The sequence below is a fragment of the Camellia sinensis genome, chromosome 2 (genome assembly GCF_055761805.1).
Source record: "Camellia sinensis isolate YWXY chromosome 2, ASM5576180v1, whole genome shotgun sequence".
Taxonomy (NCBI): domain Eukaryota; kingdom Viridiplantae; phylum Streptophyta; class Magnoliopsida; order Ericales; family Theaceae; genus Camellia; species Camellia sinensis.
The window spans coordinates 228,320,262-228,343,825 of NC_138962.1; the positions used below are offsets into that span (position 1 = coordinate 228,320,262).

The 23,564-nt window shown below is 36.8% G+C and overlaps 2 protein-coding genes and 1 long non-coding RNA gene across 53 annotated transcripts in view; all 3 read right to left on the reverse strand.

Moving 5' to 3' along the window:
* Nucleotides 1-9,449, reverse strand: part of LOC114266449 (heterogeneous nuclear ribonucleoprotein Q) — a 21,525-nt gene extending 12,076 nt beyond the window's left edge. For 15 of the 49 annotated variants that reach the window (XR_014362766.1, XR_014362767.1, XM_082917272.1 and 12 more), the window contains exons 1-5: nt 6,588-6,988; nt 6,385-6,455; nt 5,838-5,875; nt 4,203-4,349; nt 4,028-4,081 (exon numbers count right to left, since the gene is read on the reverse strand). Coding sequence is in view for 37 of the 49 variants with exons in the window: in XM_082917272.1 (XP_082773398.1) it covers nt 4,028-4,081; nt 4,203-4,272 (124 nt within the window). In the remaining 12 variants the exon portion in view is untranslated. Of the gene's footprint in view, nt 1-4,027; nt 4,082-4,202; nt 4,350-5,837; nt 5,876-6,384; nt 6,456-6,587; nt 7,109-8,219; nt 8,400-8,519; nt 8,663-8,861; nt 8,979-9,068 lie in introns of those variants that run through there. The other 34 variants (XM_082917245.1, XM_082917254.1, XM_082917250.1 and 31 more) reach the window with 16 other exon arrangements.
* LOC145820703 (uncharacterized) lies at nt 9,444-23,044 on the reverse strand. The gene is made up of 3 exons (XR_014362778.1): nt 22,915-23,044; nt 20,716-20,771; nt 9,444-9,572 (listed from the first exon to the last, which is right to left on the reverse strand). It is a non-coding gene; the product is annotated as an uncharacterized LOC145820703 (long non-coding RNA).
* LOC114266448 (uncharacterized) lies at nt 10,581-23,250 on the reverse strand. 3 transcript variants are annotated; one of them, XR_014362764.1, is made up of 4 exons: nt 22,881-23,017; nt 11,185-12,954; nt 10,938-10,994; nt 10,581-10,814 (listed from the first exon to the last, which is right to left on the reverse strand). XR_014362764.1 is itself a non-coding variant. In XM_082917244.1 (2 exons), the coding sequence occupies exon 2, from the start codon at nt 12,710-12,712 to the stop codon at nt 11,243-11,245; it is 1,470 nt and encodes a 489-aa protein (XP_082773370.1). In that variant the 5' UTR covers nt 12,713-12,954; nt 22,881-23,017; the 3' UTR covers nt 11,174-11,242. The 3 variants fall into 3 exon arrangements, 1 of the variants encoding a protein (XP_082773370.1); XR_014362763.1 differs by lacking the exon at nt 10,938-10,994 and having other exon boundaries at nt 22,881-23,250; XM_082917244.1 differs by lacking the exons at nt 10,581-10,814; nt 10,938-10,994 and having other exon boundaries at nt 11,174-12,954.
* Nucleotides 23,251-23,564: the final 314 nt, after the last annotated feature.

Below are 23,564 nucleotides of genomic sequence, written 5' to 3' on the forward strand. Positions count from 1 at the left end.
AAAATGTGGCTTCCCACTACTTGCACACGTCGGCTTAGTATCACCTTCCTAATTTGAGTTGCTGGAACAGCCCATATTCGCCGCCTTCTTGGCATTAAACGGTACCCGGCGATTCTCATAGTTTTGTCTCTTCCTCTAGCTCTCTGCTGAACTCTGATATCGGTTCAAGTTAGCTTCTGCTAGGATGGCCTTGTCTAACACTCCGGCGTAAGTCGGCATGTTGAGCATGTTAACTCGATCCTGTATCGGTCCACGCAACCCACTTTCAAACTTCCTAGCTTTTCTATATTCGTCATCGACCATGTGAGGCGCATATCTCGCCAACTCAGTAAAAGCACGGTCGTATTCTGCCACTGTCTTGTTGCCTTGTGTCAGAGTCTGGAACTCTATGGTCTTGCGATCTCGGACACTAGGGAGAAAATGCTTGTTATAAAACAACTCTAAAAATCTGGCCCAAGTCAAACCTGGATTGCCTTCTTGGATCATCATCCACCATCTTCGAGCATCGTCGTCCAACGTGAATGCTGCTAATGACACCTTCTGGGCGTCGGTGCTAGGAAAAATCTTGAACAACTTCTCCATCTCCAAAACCCATGCTTCGGCTTTCATTGGCTCGATACCCCCTTGGAATCTCGGCGGGTTCATTTTCTTGAACTCTTTGATCAAAGTTATCGTGACGTCCCCATATAAAGCTGGCTGTGGAGGCACTTGCGGTACTGGAGGAGGTGGAGGCGGAACTGCATGTCGGCCGTTTGTCTGCTCGCCTGGGTGGAGGTAGTACTAGCGTCCTGTGGCCTAGGCTGTCTCAACTCACGGACCAAACCTTCGACCAATCTTTCTAGTCTGTCTAATCTGTCCTCGGGATGATCTCGGCCAACTAGAGGTCTACCCCATCTCATGATGCTAAGAGTATGCAAAATATGACTTCAAAACAAAATGGACAATTAGACATGTATGCAAGTAACAAATGATCATGTCGAGATGATACACACCTTGTCAAATAACAAACAATATGATGCAATCCTAACATCATTCTAAGGAACATCCTATGCTCTTTAGGACTCAAAGTGTGTGAATAACGTATTATAAGGAACCGGTGCTCTGATACCAATTTGTCACGACCCCATTCTGCCCCTAGTAGAATGGTGCCATGATGGCCAGTAATCTGAGATTACCAAAGGCTAACTTTGAAAAGTTCACACACAATCAGAGTATACATATGGGGCTTATATGTGCGGAAGCAATATTTTTGAATCTAATTAGTCTATAGGAGCTGTGAATAGATCAAATGAAATGACATACATTTTAACATGGTTTACAACTTGGATACAAATAGAATAAAGTGCATATTACATCTTGATCAAAAGGCTTCTCAAGCCGACATGTACAAAATGAACTACAACAACCAAGCCAAGAAGCATAATCTTCAAGATGCTACAAAATATGAATCCAAAACATCTTGCAAATATTCAACTAGACGTCACCGCCTTCTTACTCGTCACCTACATATATATAAAGAGAGGGTGAGCTTGAATACTCAGTGAATGATAGTAGTAATAAAGGTTTGCATGAATGTTATTCAAGATTTTCATCAAAACAATACATAGCATAGTTTGTACAAAATCAAGGGATGAACCAAGTTCATCTATCAAGTCTTTCAAAGCTTCAAGGAATGCTTACTAGTATCAATATAATACAAGGGATAACATTCCGAACAAACCCACGCGGTAAACCATCTGTGGCAAGAGAAGGGAGATATCTCAAACAAGGGTGCTAGTTGCATTATAGTCCCCTATCACTAAGGACTTTCAAAACAAGGATAGTAATTGCATTATAGTTCCCTAGCACTAAAGACTTTCCAAGAATGTCATCAAAACAAATATAATACTTGATACAAAACTAGAGATAATCATTCATACTTGATCAAATACTTTTCCAAAGCAAAGCAAAGCTTTATCAAAACTTTATAACATAGCTTTATTAAAATTACCACTCACATAGCTCCTCATGTGCAGGGATTAAAGCAAGGGTTCCAAGGCCTACAAGCACATAATAAATCCCATTGAATGCACTTCAAGAAGTCAAGGAGAGATGCTTTTTTTTGGGTGAATAAGTCATAAAATAAAAACAAAAACTTACACAAAATAGAAGGGGCATGCCCCAGGCCCTAACAGAATTATACAAAAACCAATAAAAATTGGACAACAACAATGCAGACCCGTCCCAGAAAGGATGAGGGCCCACAAGGACCAAAACAAACAACCTGCTAGAACATCAAAACTTCAACCAAAACCTAATAGAAATATGTGCAGAAGCAACAAACAACACCCTAAGCAAAAGAGAATTAGCTGATGCAAGGAGAATGTTCATGGGCCCCATAGACAATATGTGGGCCATGAACATACCTATCAGCAAAGACACCTAAATGAAATAACATCCCTTGCACATCCCGCAAGGGTAGGCTCAAAAGGAAAGGAGAGATGCTTAAAGATGGATATGAAATGCATTCCTAAAATAAGCTTTGCATGAGTGTAAATGATCTCGGTATTTCTTTCAAAACTAAGTCAAGACAAAGCAAAACACGTGCTAGGAGTTAAAACACTGTTTCCCAACTCGGGAAAACATGCTGGGTACCAACCAGGTCTTGGAATGGATGCACAAAGATGATCTACGCAAAAATGACCTAGCTGGGTGAACTCAGGAGGTCTTGGCCGAGGTCCCACACCTCTTGGCCGAGGTGTGGTTACCTAGACTTCGGTGCGCAGCTTCCTGCCAAGGTGGTACAAGGTGCCGGCAAGGGTGTACCATGGTCTGCCTAGGTGTGAAGTGGGTAGCCTAGGTGTGCATGCAAGATAGACTAATGGTGCAAGTGATCATGCAAGGTAGGCCAAAGTGAGATACGATGCTTGGCCTAGGTGTGAGATCAAGGCAAGAGTGGTTTCAGTGACCACATCTAGGGAAATGAGGTCTGAAAATCTGGGTTTCCTCCCTTGAAGAACATGAACATGAAGAACATGAATGCTAAAATCATAACTTCTTTATGCAAAACTGAGATTTCATGAGATGAGTTCGAAAACATGGACCTGGGTACCCATACTTGAAGATCTTATGAAAACAAACACAAAAAGATAGATCTTGATACAAACTTTCGGATCAAAACATGAACACAAGAACATCATTTTCTCTTTCTAAAACAAACTTTAAATCAATGCATGGCTCATGAATTATGCTGGATCATGCAATGTGATCGGATCAATATAAAGAACAAGAGTAGATCAAGAATCTAACCTCAAAACACGGATCTAACGGTTCAAGGTGTGAAGATCAAGCTTTGAAATCTAGCTCTCTCTCTAAGAACTTCTCTTCTTCTTCCTAGAGCTTCTCTCTCTTCCTAGGACAAGATATGACAAATGATGTGGGTTTCTCTACTGCCAGCAGACTTAACCCTCTGCTGGGACACGTGGCAACGTCTGGTTGGATCTCCTCAAAAGGTGACTGATTGACAAGACAAGAATATGACAAAGTGTGTTCAACAAATAAGGTGACAAAGGCATTCTATCAAGGCAATGACCTCAGGTCAAGACACAGGTTTCGGCAATAAGGTTTCGGTGATCTCGGCTAGGAAGGATAACACTTGGCCTAGCTGTGCCACACCTCGGCCTAGATGTGCCACACCTCGGTTTAGGTCATACCAGTCCAGGAACAAGATCACTAGGTGCAGGGATCAAACATCTGGGACGTCTAGATGGTAACATCTCGGCCTAGATAATACACATCTCGGCCTAGGTGATGCACACCTCGGCCTAGATGATGACATCTCGGCCAATATGCCAGGGCAAAGGTGGAGGTCAACCAAAGTGGATTCCACGATGGTCTTAAGTATAAGAGGTTCAAGGGTGCGACCTAGGCTTAAGATGACATCGGCTCCACACACCAAGCAAGAGACGAAACATGCAAGCAACACTTAGACAAAACAAATTCATGTGAATGCATGTGAACATGACTAAGATAAAGTGAGGGTTGTTACATGTTCCCCAGTCCATCAAATCAAGCTTTGTCAGCACACCAAATGTCCTTTCACCTATGCATTAACCATGCAATCACACGATAAGAAAAACAAAAACAAAAAATATAGTGGCCACAATACAACCCAATTAAGAGTAATGTATTGGGTAAAAAATATAAACAATATGCAGAAGTACCATTAGGATCAACTTCTCGAGCAAGCTTGATAGCATCAGATGTTGCGACATCTTGATTGGCTAGAGTCATGGCTAGGATAATGCAATTTGGCAGCAACCCAAGAACCACATATTCATAAATTAACAATGTTCAGCATCCCATTTGAACTACAAGAAATTGTAGAAAAAAATGATTTTATGGCATAAGCATGCTAGGTAAAGAATCACAACAGGAATCTCAAACAGGGAGGTGTATGAAAGAAAAAATTAGCTATTGCCATTTCAAAACCTGTATACTAGGTAGAATCTGACAAACTACAACCTATAAAGCATTTATTTTGAGCAAAGAGATTATAAAATTGTTTCTCTCGGAAATAATTAACACTCTAAATCGATTAGATAAGCAAAATGCTCTGAATCGATTATTTTTTATTAACTCGATCAAGATGGTTGCATTGTTGTTGCCAGTCTTGTGACTATAGTGCCACACTGTTTACACAACAGCAAATTACCAATATATCTGTAATACCATAAAATGGCTATAAACTGAACAAGATCAAGATATTTCTCTAATAATTGACTAGTTCTTGACACGAATCCAAACCTAACATGACTCAATAGCACAAAAAATAAACAAATCAAAATTAGTGTCAAACTCGCTTAGCATGAATTTGATGCAACTAACTCATATTATCTAATTGTTATATAAATATCAACCTTACTCTATCAAACAATATATGTCCCCTCAATACATATGTTGAAATATGTACATATTGTCAATTCATTTCTAGTTTTATATGTTCTTTTTAATTTAATTTAATTTAATTTTTTTTTTTACCAAATTCAATCAAAGTCTTTAATTGAAATCTTTGTTATCTATTAATCAAGACCGGTAAAATGTTAATCATGCCATCTGTGTTTTATTTGGATTATCAGGATACTTGACACAATAAGTTAAACGTCACACATCAGATAAGAAAAACAGATAGAATTAAATCATTAAAAAATAAAAAGTCTAATTACATCTCAAATAGAACATACAAGCGTAAATAAATAAAGACGGCAAATAATAATATGCCATATAAATTAAGTTTACTGAACATTGTAGCAGAAATCATGTCACATATATCATATTTTATTTCACCAAATTTGGTTCCTTATTATTGATTTTCCAATTAAAAAAATTCATTGAACCTTTCATGGCACAAGAAGAGAGTTGTACAAAATGGAAGGAATCCACTAGATAGATAGCAAATTAACAATCAGAGTACACTGTTACATTAAAATGATGAAAATTGTTCACAAACCTGACCTAAGAGCACCAAAAAAAGGAGACGAAAACCAGAAGCAGTAACAAAAACAAAATTGAGTATGCTATATATATACATATATATGAACTTAAAAGAAGAAGATTGAATAGAAAAATAAGATTACGCCAAGCAAAGCATGATAGGAGCGCAGTGCTCCCTGGAGATGATAGCTCAAAGGTCTTGACGGGCCTTTTCGATCTCCATGGAGATGAGCTTGGGTGTAATTAGAAGAGAATGAATTAGAGAGACTAGAAGTCAACTTGCACATTGAATGTTTTCCACACAATGAATAAGGAAACAACCTGGAATTGCAACCCAAAGCATATTAATCAGCAAAAATAAGTACCTCGTCTTTACTAGAACCAATTAAAGTACCACATTGACCTGCAAAAGAAGAAAAAAAGACAGTTTACACTAATGATATCCAATAAGAAAGCAGATTCACAAATATATATATATATAGAGAGAGATATAATCATACAAATCAAAATCACTAATAATAAAACAAAATTAAACATTCACAACAACATTAGATTTGAAGATATGGGCACTATCTATTTTCTTCAGAGAATGAATAGTATTATACGCGTATTAAACTAAGTATGACTAAAAAAGGAATTTAAGCATAGGGAAAAAAGTTATCAATTTTCAAAAAAAGTAAATCAAAAAAATAATTATACATAAACTATTTTAACTAAATTGATGAAAATAAACTATTTTCATATTTTTTTTGTTGCTGTGATTTAGAGGGTGTTGATACTATGTAAATCAAAAAATTTAATTATACAAAAACTATCAAAATTAACTTTAAATCCTCAGTGTATCATCACTTGTATCACATATTGAATTCCACCACGCCTAAATTCCAAACAGAAGTAAGAGAGATTAATCACCTGTGAGGAGGAACTAATTGATCCAAAAAAATGTACCTGAGATGAAAAGTAAGAGAGATCGATAATCTGATCTGAGAATGGAAAAATAGATAGTTAATCAACAGATCTAATTTGACAATGAGAAAGTATATCTGATAGTTCAAACTCAAACACCGATTAACACTTGTTAATGAAAAACACAATAAAAATGGCTTGCTTTAAACCTTGTTAATCATCAAATCCAACAAAATGCGAGAGAGATCAGATCAGATCAGACCGAGTTCAGATTTCGATCAAATTAGATTAACTTTCTTGTTCGATTTTGAATCTGCGATTTGCGAGAGAGATCGAGTTCGATGAACAGCTAGAGTGAGAGCAATCTAACAAAATGCGAGAGAGCTCAGATCAGATCGAGTTCGGATTTCGATCAGATTAGATTGACTTTCTTGTTCGACTTTAGATATGTGATTTGCAAGAGAGATTGAGATCGAGTTCGATGAAGAACAGCTAGAGTTAGAGAGATCGATTTTAATCGCGAGAGAGAAGAGCGGTGTGAGAGAGAGTGAGATTGTGTTATTTTTGGTAACTGGAATGGTTTGAATAGATATGGGGTTAAGTGTCTATTAAGTTAAATAGACTTGGCTCATTGAGACCATCACACCTTGAAACACACGTTGATATATCACCGCGTTTTTTAAAACGTCTTGATGCAAGTGCCATCATAGTCAACTTTTCTTGTAGTGTCAGTAGGAGTGTTCTCGGGTATGTTCTTCACATAAAGAGCCTTAACTTGGAAACCAACACAGGTACACTTTATATCTCAAGCTAGCAATGAACTATTTTACTACGAAAGCAACTAGGGACAAATAAGGTGTACTTTCCACATGCATGATTTAGAATGAATACTTTGATCTGTAGAAAGAGAATTTAATATTTCTCATGTATATTTTCCCCAATCAGCATTTGCTAGAGTTGAGTGGAAAAGAAAGATTCATATAGCTAACTCCATTTGATGGGACTTAAGATTTAGTTTGGTTTCGTTTATATCTTCCCAAATCTAAAGAGGTTTAAAATAAGCTTTACAAGGGTGGGCAAGCTAATTCTTTCTCAGCAAGAGAAATGGAGACTACAATTCATTTCATTCTACCAGTTTGGGAAAAGATTAAAAAACTTTTTAAAGCTCTTAGAATGCACTTGGGTTCAAAAAAGCATGCTACTGCCAGAGGCCTAGGAGGCAGAGTTACAAAGTTAAGCTCTACATTGAATTAATTCTTCCAAATGAGTTCAGTACTTGCATTGCAGTGCTAGATTTGGTCGACATATGATGTTGTCCTCGGACTCCCTGTAATCCCATTCACTATGCATGCATCAAGAACTCACCAGTGCATCCAATGTTGATAAAAGTAACAAAACTTAAAAAAATATAGGAAACGTTTAACAGGCCCCCCTCAACTCACACCCTAACCTATATATGATAGGGACACCCCTTAAACTCATGACCAGTGAAAAATAACACCCCTCCATTAGTTTGCTGCTAGTAAATATAAACTAAAATATAACTATGTAGTCAAGTTCTCTCTTTGCCACTTTGAAATTGGGTTACATTTTAACATTTCAAGTACAAAAGAATTATTTTTTATTTTTTTTCCTAATTATTTTTGGTTGTTAGGACAAATATGCTGCAGTCTTACATATCCATGCAACAAGGATTCTAAGATGGAGGTCAAATAGATGGTATTGAAGGTAAATACCAGCTTAAGCTGTAACAGTGTACCACAATAATGCCTTAAGGAAGTAGTCAAAATTTAATTTGAATTGTAAGAGCTCAGACAGGTTTCCATCCCATGGGAATTTACCTGAGAAACAGCAGCAGAATTATCAGGCACATTCTTTGGATCAGCCCAGCTGACAGTCGGGGCATTGCCATCCATCTTAAAATTTGCACTCGACGTTTTCTGTCTAGAATAGTCAGCACAGGCATTGTTGTCATACTCAACAAAAGCAAAGCCACGATTCTGGCTTGGATTTTGCAGATCCTGTTCTTACAAGAAGACAATGGTACCAGCATTGTAGTAGTTATAGCTAGTTCATTATCAAGACAATTATACAATTATTCATAACATATGCAGTTCAAAATTTCAAAAATCAAAAAACACCTTTATAAGCTCAATGTTTTTGCTGCCCCAGGACCAGTCACCTCAATGACTTTTCTAAACTCATCATCTGTCCAGGTCTTCGGAACATTACCAATAAACAACCTGTGTTGAGCTTCAGAGAGTGAACACCTTAATGATCTACCCTACAGTGATGAGACATACAAAAAGTCACAAACTAAAACAGTATTTGTAATGCATCGGAATAACCATGCCCATCTTTATTTTGCTTATGAAAAATATAAATAAAAAACTGAATAAGTGCGTCTGAGGCCCCAAACATTTAATTTTTGCAAAGACCAATGTGTGCAAAAACAGGTCGTACTGTTGTAAGCACAAAAATACCTTGAATTCTTTGTTGTGCAACTCTTCAATGGCCTGTTGTGCAACCTCCTTGGCTTTGAATGCTACAAAGGCAAAACCCTTACCTTCACCAGTATCCCTATTTTTCATCAACTTTATCTGCAAATGATTGAGACATTAAAATCATATAGGAAATGCAACAAATAAATTCCTAAATGATACAGGCAGAAAGATCATGATCCCAGGCACCTTTTTTCTTCCCCCTGGATTAGAACTGACCTCAAAAATCTTGTCCATTAATTCACAGAGATCCCTCAAATCTTCTTCTGAGACATCTCGAGGAAGTCCACCAACAAAAATTTCAGACCCATGAGGAGGAAGGGCAAGAAGCTCTGCACACTTCTCTTTGTCATCTTCATCAATTGAAAGTTTTTTCTTCATCTTCCACGAGCTCATTGACAATGTTGCTCCTATCTGCTTCACCTCTATCTACTTCTAGCACTTGGTCTTTCCCACTATCCTCTCTTCTCAAGTCCTCATGTCGGTCTTCACCATTTTCATTGCCACCTCCTCCTGCTGCATCATCCTTTATTTGTTTTTCAACGTCATCGTCCATTTCTTCAATGTAATAGTCATCGTCAAGATCCACCCGGTCCTCATTTTCCGTCCCCTCAGCCATGACTGCTTCACGTCCCAAGTCTGGTGATCCAAAGAACACACTAGACTTCCAACTAAGTTACCTGAAAACTTGCACTAAGGATACACAGAAGCTAAGAATTTGCTTAAATCATGATACAATGATACCCATGCAGATGGATTGAAAAACACTATGCAAAGGTAAGTGCAAGTTAAGGAGAAGTATCAGAATAGAAGTGAAAAAAGTACTTCACAAATCCTCTGGGTTTCACAAGCTGTGTGCAGACAGCAGAGTAAACACTGACCAATTCTCAAATGCACCTTATTGCTGTTAATGATTTAATAGGAAAAGAAAAGAAAAGAAAAGAAAATTTATTGCTCTTTTGGCATCATTCTAAAAAACTATTTCCTGTTCTTGAAAAATATGTCATACAAGTTTTTGTTTGTATTGACAGGCTGGGGAAATTCTCGAGTCTATGTATTGGATTTTTTTCCTCAAGTTTCTAATTTCAGTCATTTTGGGATCTCCTAAATAACCATCTATGGTCATGTTTCTGGGGGAATTTGGTTTGTTTCACCTATGGCTTCTATATCCCTTTTCCTGCAGAAATGATTCCCCACATTGGTTAATCCTTACTAGCTTTTCATATGGGAATAATTAAAAAGTTCAGTCCACACTTCTCCTTAAAACCCAGGTATTAAGAAGAAAGAAACTGAAACCTTATAACTAGCACAAATGGGACAACTCCAGGCGATGTGGGACACATTCCAACAGGAATTTATGTTTATTTACCTGTTTTCTTGCATGAAACACAAGTAATGTTGACAACATTATTTGACTTCATTCACGGAATCACGGATTATTACTGGTCTTGTGACTTGTGAGGTTTCATGATACAAATGACAACGAACAAACACCTCCAATAGGTCAAAGACTACAAAGACTCCAGAGCAAGAATGGGAAGGGTTATTTGTCCCCTAAATAAGTTTGCAAACATGCACAAACTCCAGTGGAAGGAAAATTGATCTCACATCTTACATGAATATCTGATAATATTCTAAGCCTCCATAGAAAAATAACATTTTCTAATAATAAACTAATAATACCATAGTTCCTTCACTTACCTCGAGTTTTGAGATACTTTGCAGTATGTGTAAAGACAAACGCTCTGTGCAGTTCAGGATAGAAGCTGCAACGTCCTATGGGAAAGACCAATCGCCAAGTCCAACTCCTAATATTGCATGATAGTAACAAAGCATGAATTCCACACCACACTCGGCTCTTGACTAACTCATATAGCCATCTTCATCCATCAGGATGCTGAATAGGTCTGGAAATACACATTTGAGACAGCATCCCTGCACCAAGGATCATTCCAAAAATAAATCTACCATCTCCCTTTGTGTATCCAATATGCTCTCAAAATTTATCTGATCATAATTCCACTCTCAATATCAACCAGCCACATGAGAATGTCTCACCTAATCAGAGTCTGATATACCCTTCCCATATTTGCCTATCACATTTAAAATGAATATCTAAACAAAAAATAACAAATAAGCAAATTGACTGTAGAATATCAATGTTAAACAACATAGAAAATAGACCATTTTTTGACACAAACACTACACTAAAATCAACTAAGCTAACAACAACTAATTTGGCAACAAACTGAAATACATAATGACAGAACCATGTGGAGTAGGTTGTTTAAACCTGGAACCTTACATATTCCCAAGGTTGAAGGGGAATAGAATGGATCAAACAAGTAAGTAACAAAGAACTTTCAAGCAACTCTTGATCTACAGTGTATCCTCCTAATTAGATATTCCTCCAAACCAGCAGCCGCTTCCACTATTCTTGTGTCAGGCATTATTTCTACCTTCAAAACCTCTTCGAAAAGATTTCCCATTCCAACAGTTTCATCCACCTCACAAATTCTAGGTACAATTTCCACCCAAGTATCCACATGCGGGGCTTCCCCATGGCTCAACATTTCCTCCAACATTCCACAAGCTTCATTGACCTTGCCAACATTACAGAAGCCAATGATCAATGCATGAAAGATTGAAAAATGTGGAGAAAGCCCCTTCAATATCATTTCTTTCATATAACTCTTGGCCTCGTCATACATGCCCTGATTGCATAAACCAACAACCAAAGTCCGATAAGACACCAAATTCGGTAAGCACCCATTTGATTGCATATCCTCTAGAACCTTACAAGCATTGAAAGCACGACCTTCCCTGCAGAATCCCAAGATGACAGTATTGTAATGAACAATGTCAGGATTGCATCCTTTAACCTTCATCTTGCAAAGGAGCTTGTAAGCCTCCTTAAGCTTCTTCCTACACAAACAGTTCAACAATGTGGTATAACTCAAAGTATCTGGCACAAAACCTTTGTTCAACATATCTTCCAACAAGTCAATAGCTTTGTTCACCTGACTCTTCCTATACAATCCCTGCATTAAAATTCGATAGGACTCAACATCAAGAGCAACATCTCTTTTAAACATCTGATTGAACAGGGAATATGCAATGCTAAGACGACCATGAAAACAAAAGGCACGCATCAAAATGTTGTACGAGTTAGTGTTGGGTGATATTCCGAAGCGGTGAGCGGATTTGAAAAGGTCAAAAGCAGGGCGGAGATAGGTTGGATGAGCGACAAGGACCTGGAGGACAAGGTTTAGGTGCTTGGGCAGGGGTTTGGTATTGAATTGGAGGATGGTGTAAAAGGTGTTGAGGACTTTGTCGGGAAGTTGGGCGTCAGCATAGAATCGGATGATGTAGGAGAAGAGGGAAGGAGCGACAGGGTAGCCATGGGCTTTGAGACGAGAGAGGAGGTTGTGCATGAGAGAGAAGTGACGAGTGTGGCCGAGTTTGAGAATGAGAGTGTGGAAGGAAGAGTAAGAGTGGTGGAAGTTGGATTGGCGAGAGGCCAAGTTGAAAATTTCTATGGCAAGGAGTGGGTTTGGTTGGGAAGCTATGAGCTTTTGGATTCGAGCAGGGGACCTAATTGGGATTGCAGAAGGACGAGGAGGAGGAGGAGGACGAGGAGGAGGAACTAAATGTTTTTGCATCTGTTTGAGTTGTTTCCGTTTCTGCCGTTGATTATGGTCTTGTTGTTGTTGTTGGGGTGTTGAAGAGAAGAAAGAAAATTTTGGGAGTTTCAACGGGAGAATAGTGGAACAGTGAATAACGGTGGTATCAATTTTGTAGGAACGAAGAAGAGGAAGAAGCGGTTGGTGCATTCTAATAGATCAATTAATGGTTAATTTCACAGTAAACAGGAATATTATTTGTTTGTGAAGGAGAGGAGGGTTTTTCGGATGTTTTCTTCCTTCATAATATCATCAGGACAGCATGCATCTTCTTTGTGCCAAGTTCTCTGCCCTTCTCCAGCAGCTGCGGTATAACTATCACGATCGAAGCCAATGCAGTTGCTGACTGTATTGCCAAATTAGCAGCTATCTCTCCTTTTTTGTTATTGGTGCTGCATATGTAATGGAAGATGCTCAATGTAATGACATTTTCTTAATTTGAAATAAGAATAAGTTCATAACACTATTTTATAGCTATTAGACATGTAATTGACAGGACTGGCTCTGACTTTTATAGGGGGGCCTTTTTTTCATATATATCCCCAAAAATATATATATATATATATATTCATTCATAATTTCACTAGGTTCTTCAATTACAAAATCTTCATCAACTAAAAATGATCTCTCTACTTGTTTCTTGTTACCAAAAAACTTATCAATTGCACCCGATTGAGAGTGAATAAATTTTTCTACTTTTTGTTTTGTTTTCTTTTTTCACATCCGGAGCTATATCTCCGAGGAAGCATGACTATATAATAAAAAAAATCCACACAAATTCACAATCCACTGAATATGGATATCTGCATATAATAATACTAGTGTATGCCTGTGCCTAAAGGCACGGTGTAAATAATATTAGGATCAAAATATAGTTGTAATTTGTACGTATCATGTTAAAATTTGTGAAGTCCATAGGATTTTTTTATTCTTCTTAAAGAATTTTTAACAAGTTTTGAAGAAATTTAATGTATAAAGAGAAATAGAGAATTGTATTATTGATTGATTGTATATTGATCTATTTATTACAATGATTCATGATTCCTATATATAGAAGAGGGTGAGTGTGTAGTAGGTAAAGAGTAGGTGAAGTGGAGGTGGTAGTGGTGTAGTGGGTTAGGTTTAGTGGAGTAGGTGAGGTGGTAGTGGTGTAGTGGGTTAGGTTTAGTGGAGTAAGTGGAGGTGGTAGTGGTGTAGTGGGTTAGGTTTAGTGGAGTAGGTGAGGTGGTAGTGGTGTAGTGGGTTAGGTTTAGTAGAGTAGGTGAGGTGGTAGTGGTGTAGTGAGTGGATTTTAACAGCCCCCCGCAAACTCAAGGGGGATAGGAACTAACCAACTTGAGTTTGGAGAGAGTAACAAAACAAGAAAATACATAAAAATAAAAGAGGATAGGAGACACTGTATGGTCGTGTCAGACCATTGGTGAAGACACTGGATGGTGGTGTCATAACGTTGTAGAGGACACTGGATGGCGGTGTCAGACCGATGTAGAAGACAGTTTATGGGGTCATGTCGGACCGTTGTAGCAGACAATGTTCTGACAGTTGTTGAGACAGTTTACGGAGTCTTGCTGGACCCTTGTAGAAACTAACCGAAATCAATGTCGGGACAGTTTACAGAGTCTTGTCGGACCCATGAAGGAGCTAACCGGAATCAATGTCGGGACAGTTTACAGAGTCTTGTCGGACCCTTAAAAAATACACTGTATGATGGTGTATATAGGATGCCCAAATATATATATATATATGGATATATATAGTTAGCCCTCAAAAGTCGCGCCCTCAAAAGGTGTGCCCAATCTGTCAAAAAAGGCGTGCCATCAAAAGGTGTGCCCAATCCATAAAAAGGCGTGCCATCAAAAGACGTGCCCAATCCATAAAAAGGCGTGCCATTAAAAGGCGTTCCTATCAAAAGGAGCGCCCATGTTGTCGGCGAGCGCCGAGAAGCGCATGATGCGCGTGTCTGCCTCGGCTATTTAACCAAGGTTGAGGCGGAGGCTGTGCAAACCAGTCTGAAACCGCCGAAAATCCTTTGAAAAAACTCTTCCGTTTCTGAGAAAGAGATTCTGGAACACTCTGTTGCAATTCTGTAACCAACCATTCTCTGAAACACTCAGCAACCCATAACATGGCCTCGTCTTCCCGTTCAGCTACCCAGAATATGGCCTCTTCGTCCCGTGGTCTGCTCACTCTTTTTCCCGACCTCAACGAGTCAACAAGAGAGATAACTGGTGCGGTGGCACTGGAACCTCAACCAAGCGCCCCGGAGTTTGCTCCGTTGAACTTTCCGATGCGGTCTGTGGAGCAAAGAATGGCAGTGCAGTCGGATGTGGAGGCCAATCAGTATACTTTGAAGTCATGTGTGGAAACCATGACTGCAGTCACAAACTTGTCGCACCGGCTGCAGAGCAGGACAAATGAGGTGCAGCAGTTAAATGCCCAGCTGGCTCTGCTCCAACGCATGTATAAGGATGCGCGAGCAGAGATAAGTGTGCTAAAGGCGGAAAATAAGGAGCTGAAGCGGAAGGCCACCGTTATGTTCCGATTTGGAGGTCCGCCATATGCTGTAGTGGAGGAGCAGGGTGGAGTGATCGTGCCCAGTGGAGTGGGAAACACGGAGGCAACACCGTCAAGGGCCGCCCAGGACGGAGGCAAGAAGAAGAGACCTGCAGCAGAGTAGAGAAGAAAAATCCCACTGTGGGTGTTGGGTGTGTTATGGTGGTTTTTTTTTTTTTTGTTTTCGTGTAAAATTATGATCGGGGTTGATCCTGACATGAATAAAATAAGTGTGTTTGGCAAACTCGAATGGTAGGTGTGGTAAGGCAGAAAAATCAACTGGAATGATTTTTTTTTTTTTTTTTTTGTGAAAATAATAATAATAATAATAATAATAATAATAATAATAATAATAATAATAATATTAATATGGAAATCATGGAGTGGGCGGTGGTACAAAAATATTGTGTAGAAAAAGAGGGAGATGGTGGAAAAGAGAGGCCACTCATGTTATTAAAATAAATTAAGGAATTAAAAAAAGTGGTATTGGTTGGCGAAATAAATATATATATGAAAAAAGGAAAAGGATGAGAGCATTGGCGGAGGGACAGGCCCATGTGGCTGGCATGAAGTTGGGTCCATTGTGTTTTCATCATAAGAAGTGAGTGGGTGATAAAATAAAAGAAAAGAAAAGAAAATAAAAAGAAAGTTGGGTGGTGGAAAATTATTGTTTAGACAGAGAGAAGGCATGTGAGGTGTAAAGTGGAGGACTAACAAGAAGCACTCCTTTAGGGATACGAGCCCCAACTGCAGTGAACCTCTCAGGCTTCTTCAGAAACTCCACCACCTCCATGAAATCTTGCTTTGCTTCATCTCCACCAGCAACATCATCAAATGTCACTCCAGTATTAGGTTCCATCTGAAACTTGGCTTTTGACTGACCAAAGGCAAGAGGAAATCCAGGTCCACCAGGACCTCCTATTCCTCCAGATGACCGCCTTGAGAGAAGGAACAGACCCCCAATTAAGATTGGTGGGAAGGCCAAATTTCCAATTAAGTTGAACAATAGAGAACCTGAGTCCTCTTGAGCATTGTGCGCAGCAAAGTCAATGTTCTTCTCCCTGAACTTCTGAAGGAGCTCCTGGCTGAGTCCAGGGAGTTGGACCCAAACTCGTTGCACCCGATTCCCCAATTCTGGAGAAACAGCCTCAACAATAGCTATGGTTCCATTCTCAAATAAATCTACCTTTTTCACTCTGTCCTTGTCCAAGTACTCCAAGAACCTAGAATAAGACATCCTGGAGGAAGAAAACCCTTGGTCATCAGCATATGCATTCCCACCACCAAGTAAGGCAGGTACACTAAGTCCTGCATTTCCGAGTAACAACTTCAAAAAACCTCTTCTTCCTTCATGGTGCCTTTGGTCCAGAGATGCTGTTACATAATTTCTTTTTAATAACTTACCCAATGACAGAAGGCTAGAGGAAGAAAAAAAGGCGCCTGCCATAGATCTCTTTGTCCAAACTTGGTTTAGTACTATGGGTAGATAAACCACTTCCCACTAGGCAAGCTGATGATGCTGCCATCTACAGTATTATCACCTGGAACAAGGTGCACAATAAAGAAGCAGATTATGAAGAAGAAGTAGCTTGAATCAGATGATTTGTTAACTGTGGCGGTGGATAAGGGCAAATATGAAATGGGTGGGGGTGTGGAGTAGCGCAGAGGAAAACTGGGAGTGAAGGAGAGAGAAAGTTCTGCAGAGTTTTAATGGTACTACAATGCCAAATACCGAGCAAACTTTCCGCCTAAATTGGGCAACCTTCAGCGCAGGTGCGGCGCCGCCAGCGGGCAGCGAAGGCAAGGTTGCTGGCCGGCTGCCCGCCGGTGAGAAAACAAAATACGGGCCTAAATCTTATGGCTCTGATACCATGAAGAAATTTAATGTATAAAGAGAAATAGAGAATTGTATTATTAATTGATTGTATATTGATCTATTTATTACAATGATTCATGATTCCTATATATAGAAGAGGGTGAGTGTGTAGTAGGTAAGAAGTAGGTGAAGTGGAGGTGGTAGTGGTGTAGTGGGTTAGGTTTAGTGGAGTAGGTGAGGTGGTAGTGGTGTAGTGGGTTAGGTTTAGTGGAGTAAGTAGAGGTGGTAGTGGTGTAGTGGGTTAGGTTTAGTGGAGTAGGTGAGGTGGTAGTGGTGTAGTGGGTTAGGTTTAGTGGAGTAGGTGAGGTGGTAGTGGTGTAGTGAGTGGATTTTAACAAGTTTGCTTGTATAACACGCTTTATAGAACTCAATTAAAAATAACAACTCCGCCTAGCCTTAATGCAAATTAAAGAATAAGCATATAAAATTTATAATGTATAGTAATATTACAAATGAAAATAGTAAAATGTAAGGTAAAAAAAATATAAATCTATAACTCATGCCTAAAGGCACTCTCAACAATTTTTTTGGTACATCACTCTACAAAACTCAATTAAAATAAATCAATTCAGAATGACAATAATTTCACTGCACTATAGAACTCAATTATAACAAATCAATTCAAAATGACATACTTCACGCATAAGAGAAATGGTGAATGAACATTTTAGTACCAAAGAATAATCATTATAGCTTATTAAAAACAAAAAAACTAATCATCTAATCAAGAGTGAAAGACCAATCATTAACACACATAGAAAAAAGCAACACAACCACAACGTTTCTAATACTGATTAATCACCGGTAACAAAATCATTCCAACACTTAAATTCGACTTTAAAAAATCAGCAAAAAGAAATCATAACAGGAAAACTCATTCAAAATATTTATGAGAAACAGAAAAACCAATAATTATGAATTAAGATAAATTGAACATAAAAAAATTTCTAACATAACTCTTCTTCATAAAAGCACCAGTGTCTTCCCCAATTTACCTGCAATTATCACATTCAAACTTGAACAATTTTTTCGTGATCAAAATACGTGATTCCTCATAGAAGGCTTAAAAAAATCATTTAAAAAAATTACCATTAAAAAAATGTAACACTTGAGAAAATCCAAACAATCCAAACTGACTATTGCCGACAAAAGCTAAGAGGCAAAACAAACTATTGTATTAAAGGCTTAAAAAGAATCATTTAAAAAAATTACCATTAAAAAAATTTAACACTTGAGAAAATCCAAACAATACAAACTGACTATTGCCAACAAAAGCTAAGAGGCAAAACAAACTATTGTATTAAAACTAAAAAGATGGGACACCTAGTCAAGGTTCCTCACCTTCACAAGTATGAAGGTGTACAATAGATAACCGTTTATTCCCTTCAAAAAAACTTTGCCCTGAGTTGTAATGGAGTATCATAGAACTAAATAGGAAAAGCAATATGAAGTCCTGCACTTCCTTTGACGTAGTGTTAAAAAAAAGGACAATGCTTCCAAATGCCTTCGAGAATTACCAAATGCATCCATCATTACAATCTTTGAATTAGTATTATAAAAGATTGGTTCAAGTACTTCGACTTCCCTGATCTAAAGAACCTTTGTAGTTTGTTCACATAAAACCATATAAGAAATCATATAATTAAGCATGTTAAATAAATAGGCATTGAAGAAAAAGTTAATTGAAAAAAATTATTGACTACATCATGCATGATTTCATTAGACAATGATGAGACTGCTTGAATCTTTAAAATCTAAGATCTTACACACTCATTAATAGTACATTATCTGCTATTTCTCACATATAAAAGAAATAAGCTTAGAAATTACGAACGTATTTAAACTAATTAAAAAAAATCCATGAGATCCATGGCCATCAAATCCACCATCTTGTTGTGCCCTTGGGTCAATATTCACTTATCCAACTATTCATTGGAAGAAAAATCCCAAATATGCAAACCTAAAAAAAAAATCCAATTTGTTATGTTTATCAAAAACAAAGAATTTAAATTTAGTGAGATGTCAAATTTGTTCCTGCCCAAAAACAAAGAATTTAAATTTAGTGAGATGTCAAATTTGTTGCAGGAACAAATTTGACATCTCACTAAATTTAAATTCTTTGTTTTTGATGAATATAACGAATCTAGTAGTCCATGGAAAAACTGATATTGCACCTATTACTACATTCCCAAGTATGTATCAATGTCAAAATTAAGAAAAGACCACAATGTTACATTCAATTATTCAAACAAGAGGAGCTTTCGACATAATTAGAAGCATAACAATAGACACTTGACACAACACAACCTACCGGTAACATCAAATAAAAGTTTAACAATAATACTAATATTATGAAGCATCAAGTGCTTTGTAGTCTTGAAACATACTAATATTTTAATTGTTAAATAAATGAACAATAAATAAAAATGCTTCAAGAACCATACCAATTGATAAGAATTTTATTTAAGAACAATCATGGGACTAAAAAAACTGCGATTTCAACACTTTGAAGGTTGTTGAACCTTTTTTTTAAAAAAAATTAAAAAAAAACTTTTGTGACAAAATAAAAAATTCAGCATCTCACCAAAAAAGAAAAAATAAAAAAGAAAGAAAAATAAGCATTTTTGTGAGAAAAAGGCATTACCAAAAAGAAGAATATATCAAAATAATCTAGCAAATGAACTGTGCTTAAAGGCACTCCCCAACCAAAATGAAGCGTAAATTATCAACATTTAATATGTTCTTAAACTCACCTGTCAGCCTCACACTCCATTTTTAATCCTTAAACAGTCCTCAAAGATTCAATTTTCCCAAGAAAATCAAATTAAGAATATTAATGCAACAAAGTTCACTCTAAATATTCACCCAAAAAAAAGTTCAAACTAAATGGTTAACAACAAAGTCCAAAACAAAGAATAAATAAATAAAAGAAAAGAAAATAAAAACAAGCAGACAAATACAAATCTGAATAAAGGGGCTCTCATATGATCTAAACAACAATGCTAGGAATACATATGTTTAAAAACAAACCCAAAATAGAATTGTAAACAAACACTAAATCAAAATCAAATTAGAAAACAAAAGCATCTAAGGATCTCATCACAGCATGAGTTGAAGATAGCAATGCTTTTAGAAATCTATTAGTTGGCATAATGGGAAAATGAAAAAACCAAAAAAGGAAAAGCTCATTATGTAATGAAAGAGGCACAAAAATAGTGAAAGCAAAAATTAGAAAACCAAGAAAAATTAGACTTTGATGAGGCTGTGGCTAGAAGGAAGGGGCAAAGCTGAGGAGGGGTTGAGAGATATCTAGAATCTAAGATGGGTGAAGTGTTAAAATATAGAACATTGGGTTAAATCTAGACCATCCAAATTGCCACATAGGACAAATACATTTTCAAAATCAGTCTTGGAAATTGACCGTGGATGAAAGGGAGAAGCAATCTCTAAAACTAAATATTTTGTTTTTTTCAAATTTATTCCCCCATCGCATTGCCACCACCTTCTTTGTCTTTCCCTCCCCTACCGCACACGCTCTCTGCCTCACCAACAACTTACCAAATCCATCAAGATAGAAATTCAATAAAACCAGAGTAAACTAGCTAATGTGCTCAATAAATTTAAAAGCGCATCAACTAATAAAAAATCAAAAACATCAAAATCAACAACCAACAGAAATAATGATTGATTAAACATAATATTGAAAGTAGATGCCAATGAATACCTTCAATTATTTGGATGATCTCGTAAAAACATAATCAAAATTACTTCAATTATTTCCTGCAAAATAATGCAAAAGATCATCTAGAGGGTATTCCATTCTACAAAACCATGTACAACAGATTTTGAATGTGAAAATGCAAAGCAATAAAATGTATTGCTAATTACTACGAAGTTGTCATTTAAATGTACAGGAAATATTATGAAATAGGCTTGTGAATTATTGACCGAAATAACAAAAAGTGTAGTTAGGAAATAAAAACAGTATAGGAGTTATTAAAATGATTGTGAATCACTTCAGCCATATGAGTCCTCTTCTTGTTATAATGCTTTTAAAATTACATGAATCTCAAATATACAAACAGATTTCATGAGTATTCAAATGATAAAAAAAAAATACATAGGAAACAAAATAGTGAATCACATAAAAAATATTCTTACAAATAGTGATTATATTAGAAACCTCAAAAATTGTTGACCGTTAGCAAGAAGAAATCAAATTTTAGAAATAGATTTAGAAAAAAATCCAAAAAATAATGAATCACATAAAAAATATTCTTACAAATAGTGATTATATTAGAAACACCAAAAATTGATTTAGAAAAAATCCATACCTAATTTTCATACCTTTGACATAGCTTCACCATTCTACAACCAAAGAACCAAGGGGCATTACAAATTCTCTTGTAATACAAATAAATTGATAACAAATTATATCAGTAATGGGAACGGTTAAAAAAAAAAAAAAATACAAATAGGCTTCATGAACCACGTAAAAAATATTCAAAATTATACAAACAATGATACTACAAAGAACAAAAATTGTACTTGAAAGAGAAGAGGGAGTGAGTTAGGGATTGGGAAGAGGGAGTTGGAGCTTTATGGGGGGAGATCGAGCCAAGATAGAGTAGATCGACAAGTTAGGAAGAGGGTGGTTAGCAATTTATTTTAAAGTCAACTCACCATAGGAGGTGATTATTGGATTGTTCATGAATCAAGAGGATTGGACTATATGATATGCTTCAATAATAGGATTTCAGTTTGAGGTGGTTGTTGATTTTGCATATGAGACCGAAAAAAGAAAAAGAAAAAGAAAAAAGAAAAGTGAAGAAAGTAGAAGAATTATCCCTCTACTAAAAAAATACAAAATATAGACCTAAATTATACATGTTCTTTTGAATTTGGATGATAATGTTGGACCCAAAAAAACCAATCTCTACCTTTCTTTGACCCATTTACAAGTAGATATGGTCATGGTTGTACAAATTCTCTCTCATATAACATACAAAAAGAAAAAAATTACATAGTACATTTAAATCAACGAAAAAAAAACACACACACACACATACAGTCAGCTCTATGAAGGCTTTAATGGTCTTCAAAATCAAAGAATCACGGGATTGTTGATAAATGTTACTATTTGTCAATAAAAAAAAACAAAGTGTTAAATGAATCAATGTAAAAAATAAATAAAATTAATGTGAGCCTACTATTAACAGGATTAATAATAAAATGATTAATAATCTCATGAATTAGTGAAAAATTCGTGACAACCATTTATTATGGATTCATGACATAGCCATTTATGATCCCCAACCATTATGTATTCATAACCATTTTATTTTCTTTTATTTGTTAATAAAATTTGCAATCAAACATAGGATTGTGAGTCCTTGAACATAAAATAAATTGGTCAAATTTAGATTAATTTAACTCCTATCCATTTTAATTATTTGTTTGCGAATAGGAAAATTAACTAAAAAGCAAAAAGTAACACAAAAAGTCAACGCATTCGCTCTATTTATTTTATATAAGTTTTTTTGTAAATAATTAAAAAGCCACAAAAAATAAAATAAAATGAAACAATATCATCAAAATAAAATTTTATAAGTGTCAGTGTTTTGATTTTATTTTTATATCTAAGGCAGCAGTTTTGTTTTATTTGTGCTCCAAAATTCAAAATGAGGGTTTTGATTCTATATAAGTTTTTCTTGCCCTTATTGAACAAAAACCATGGACGGTGCAGTGAGGACATACATAACCATATATATAAGTTTAGATGATGAATTAGAAGATCTATGAACAAATCTATGAATATATAATCATATATATATCCTTAATCATATATATTTATATATATAATACACACAAATGCATATATAGACATACATATTGGCTTGAGAGAGAGAGAGAAAGAGATAACTGTAGCCGGTGCAGTGGATGATGACGCTCTGACCGGGGACAGGCTTGGGTCCGGTTCCGGCAGAGAGGACTTCCTTTTCGACTCCCATCTCTGAATCTCTCACTGTTTTACTTCCTTTTTCCCTTTTGCGGTGGCTCCCTTCGTCAATATTGAAGGGGTTTGGGGCGAATGGGATGGCGGAGAGCGGGAGGGAGGAGGAGAGAAGATGAAGAGAGTAATAGGGGGTTTGGGGTTCGGTCGCAGGCAAGGGTTGGGCTGCGACAGGGAAGGACAGGAATGGGCTCCGATGGATGGAGGTAGAGAGGGGAGAGAGAGAGAGAGAGAGAGGAGAGAGAGTGTAATGGACCAAATAGAGAGTGAGGCATTCTTAGCCTTTGGATTGAACCGACCAAATTTTCACAAAGGAACAAAAGTCACGTCAGGAAAAATTTGAGTTGTTTTTGTTAAGGAGAATGCATGAGACCTTCGGTTGGAGTGCTGGGATCCTTCTGATTGGTAAAAAAAAAAAAAAAAATGTTTGTTTATTTGTTTATTTTTTTTTTCCAGTCATGGACAGCCCCACGCCGGGGAAGGGGTTGCTGGACTCTTTTGTTATACTGTTTGGAAAAAGTTATTAATTGACTTTTTAGGATAAAATTTATAAAAACATA

What these genes read in the sequence shown, in the direction of transcription:
- LOC114266448 (XM_082917244.1), bottom strand. Translation starts at nt 12,712, where the DNA reads ATGCACCAACCGCTTCTTCCTCTTCTTCGTTCCTACAAAATTGATACC.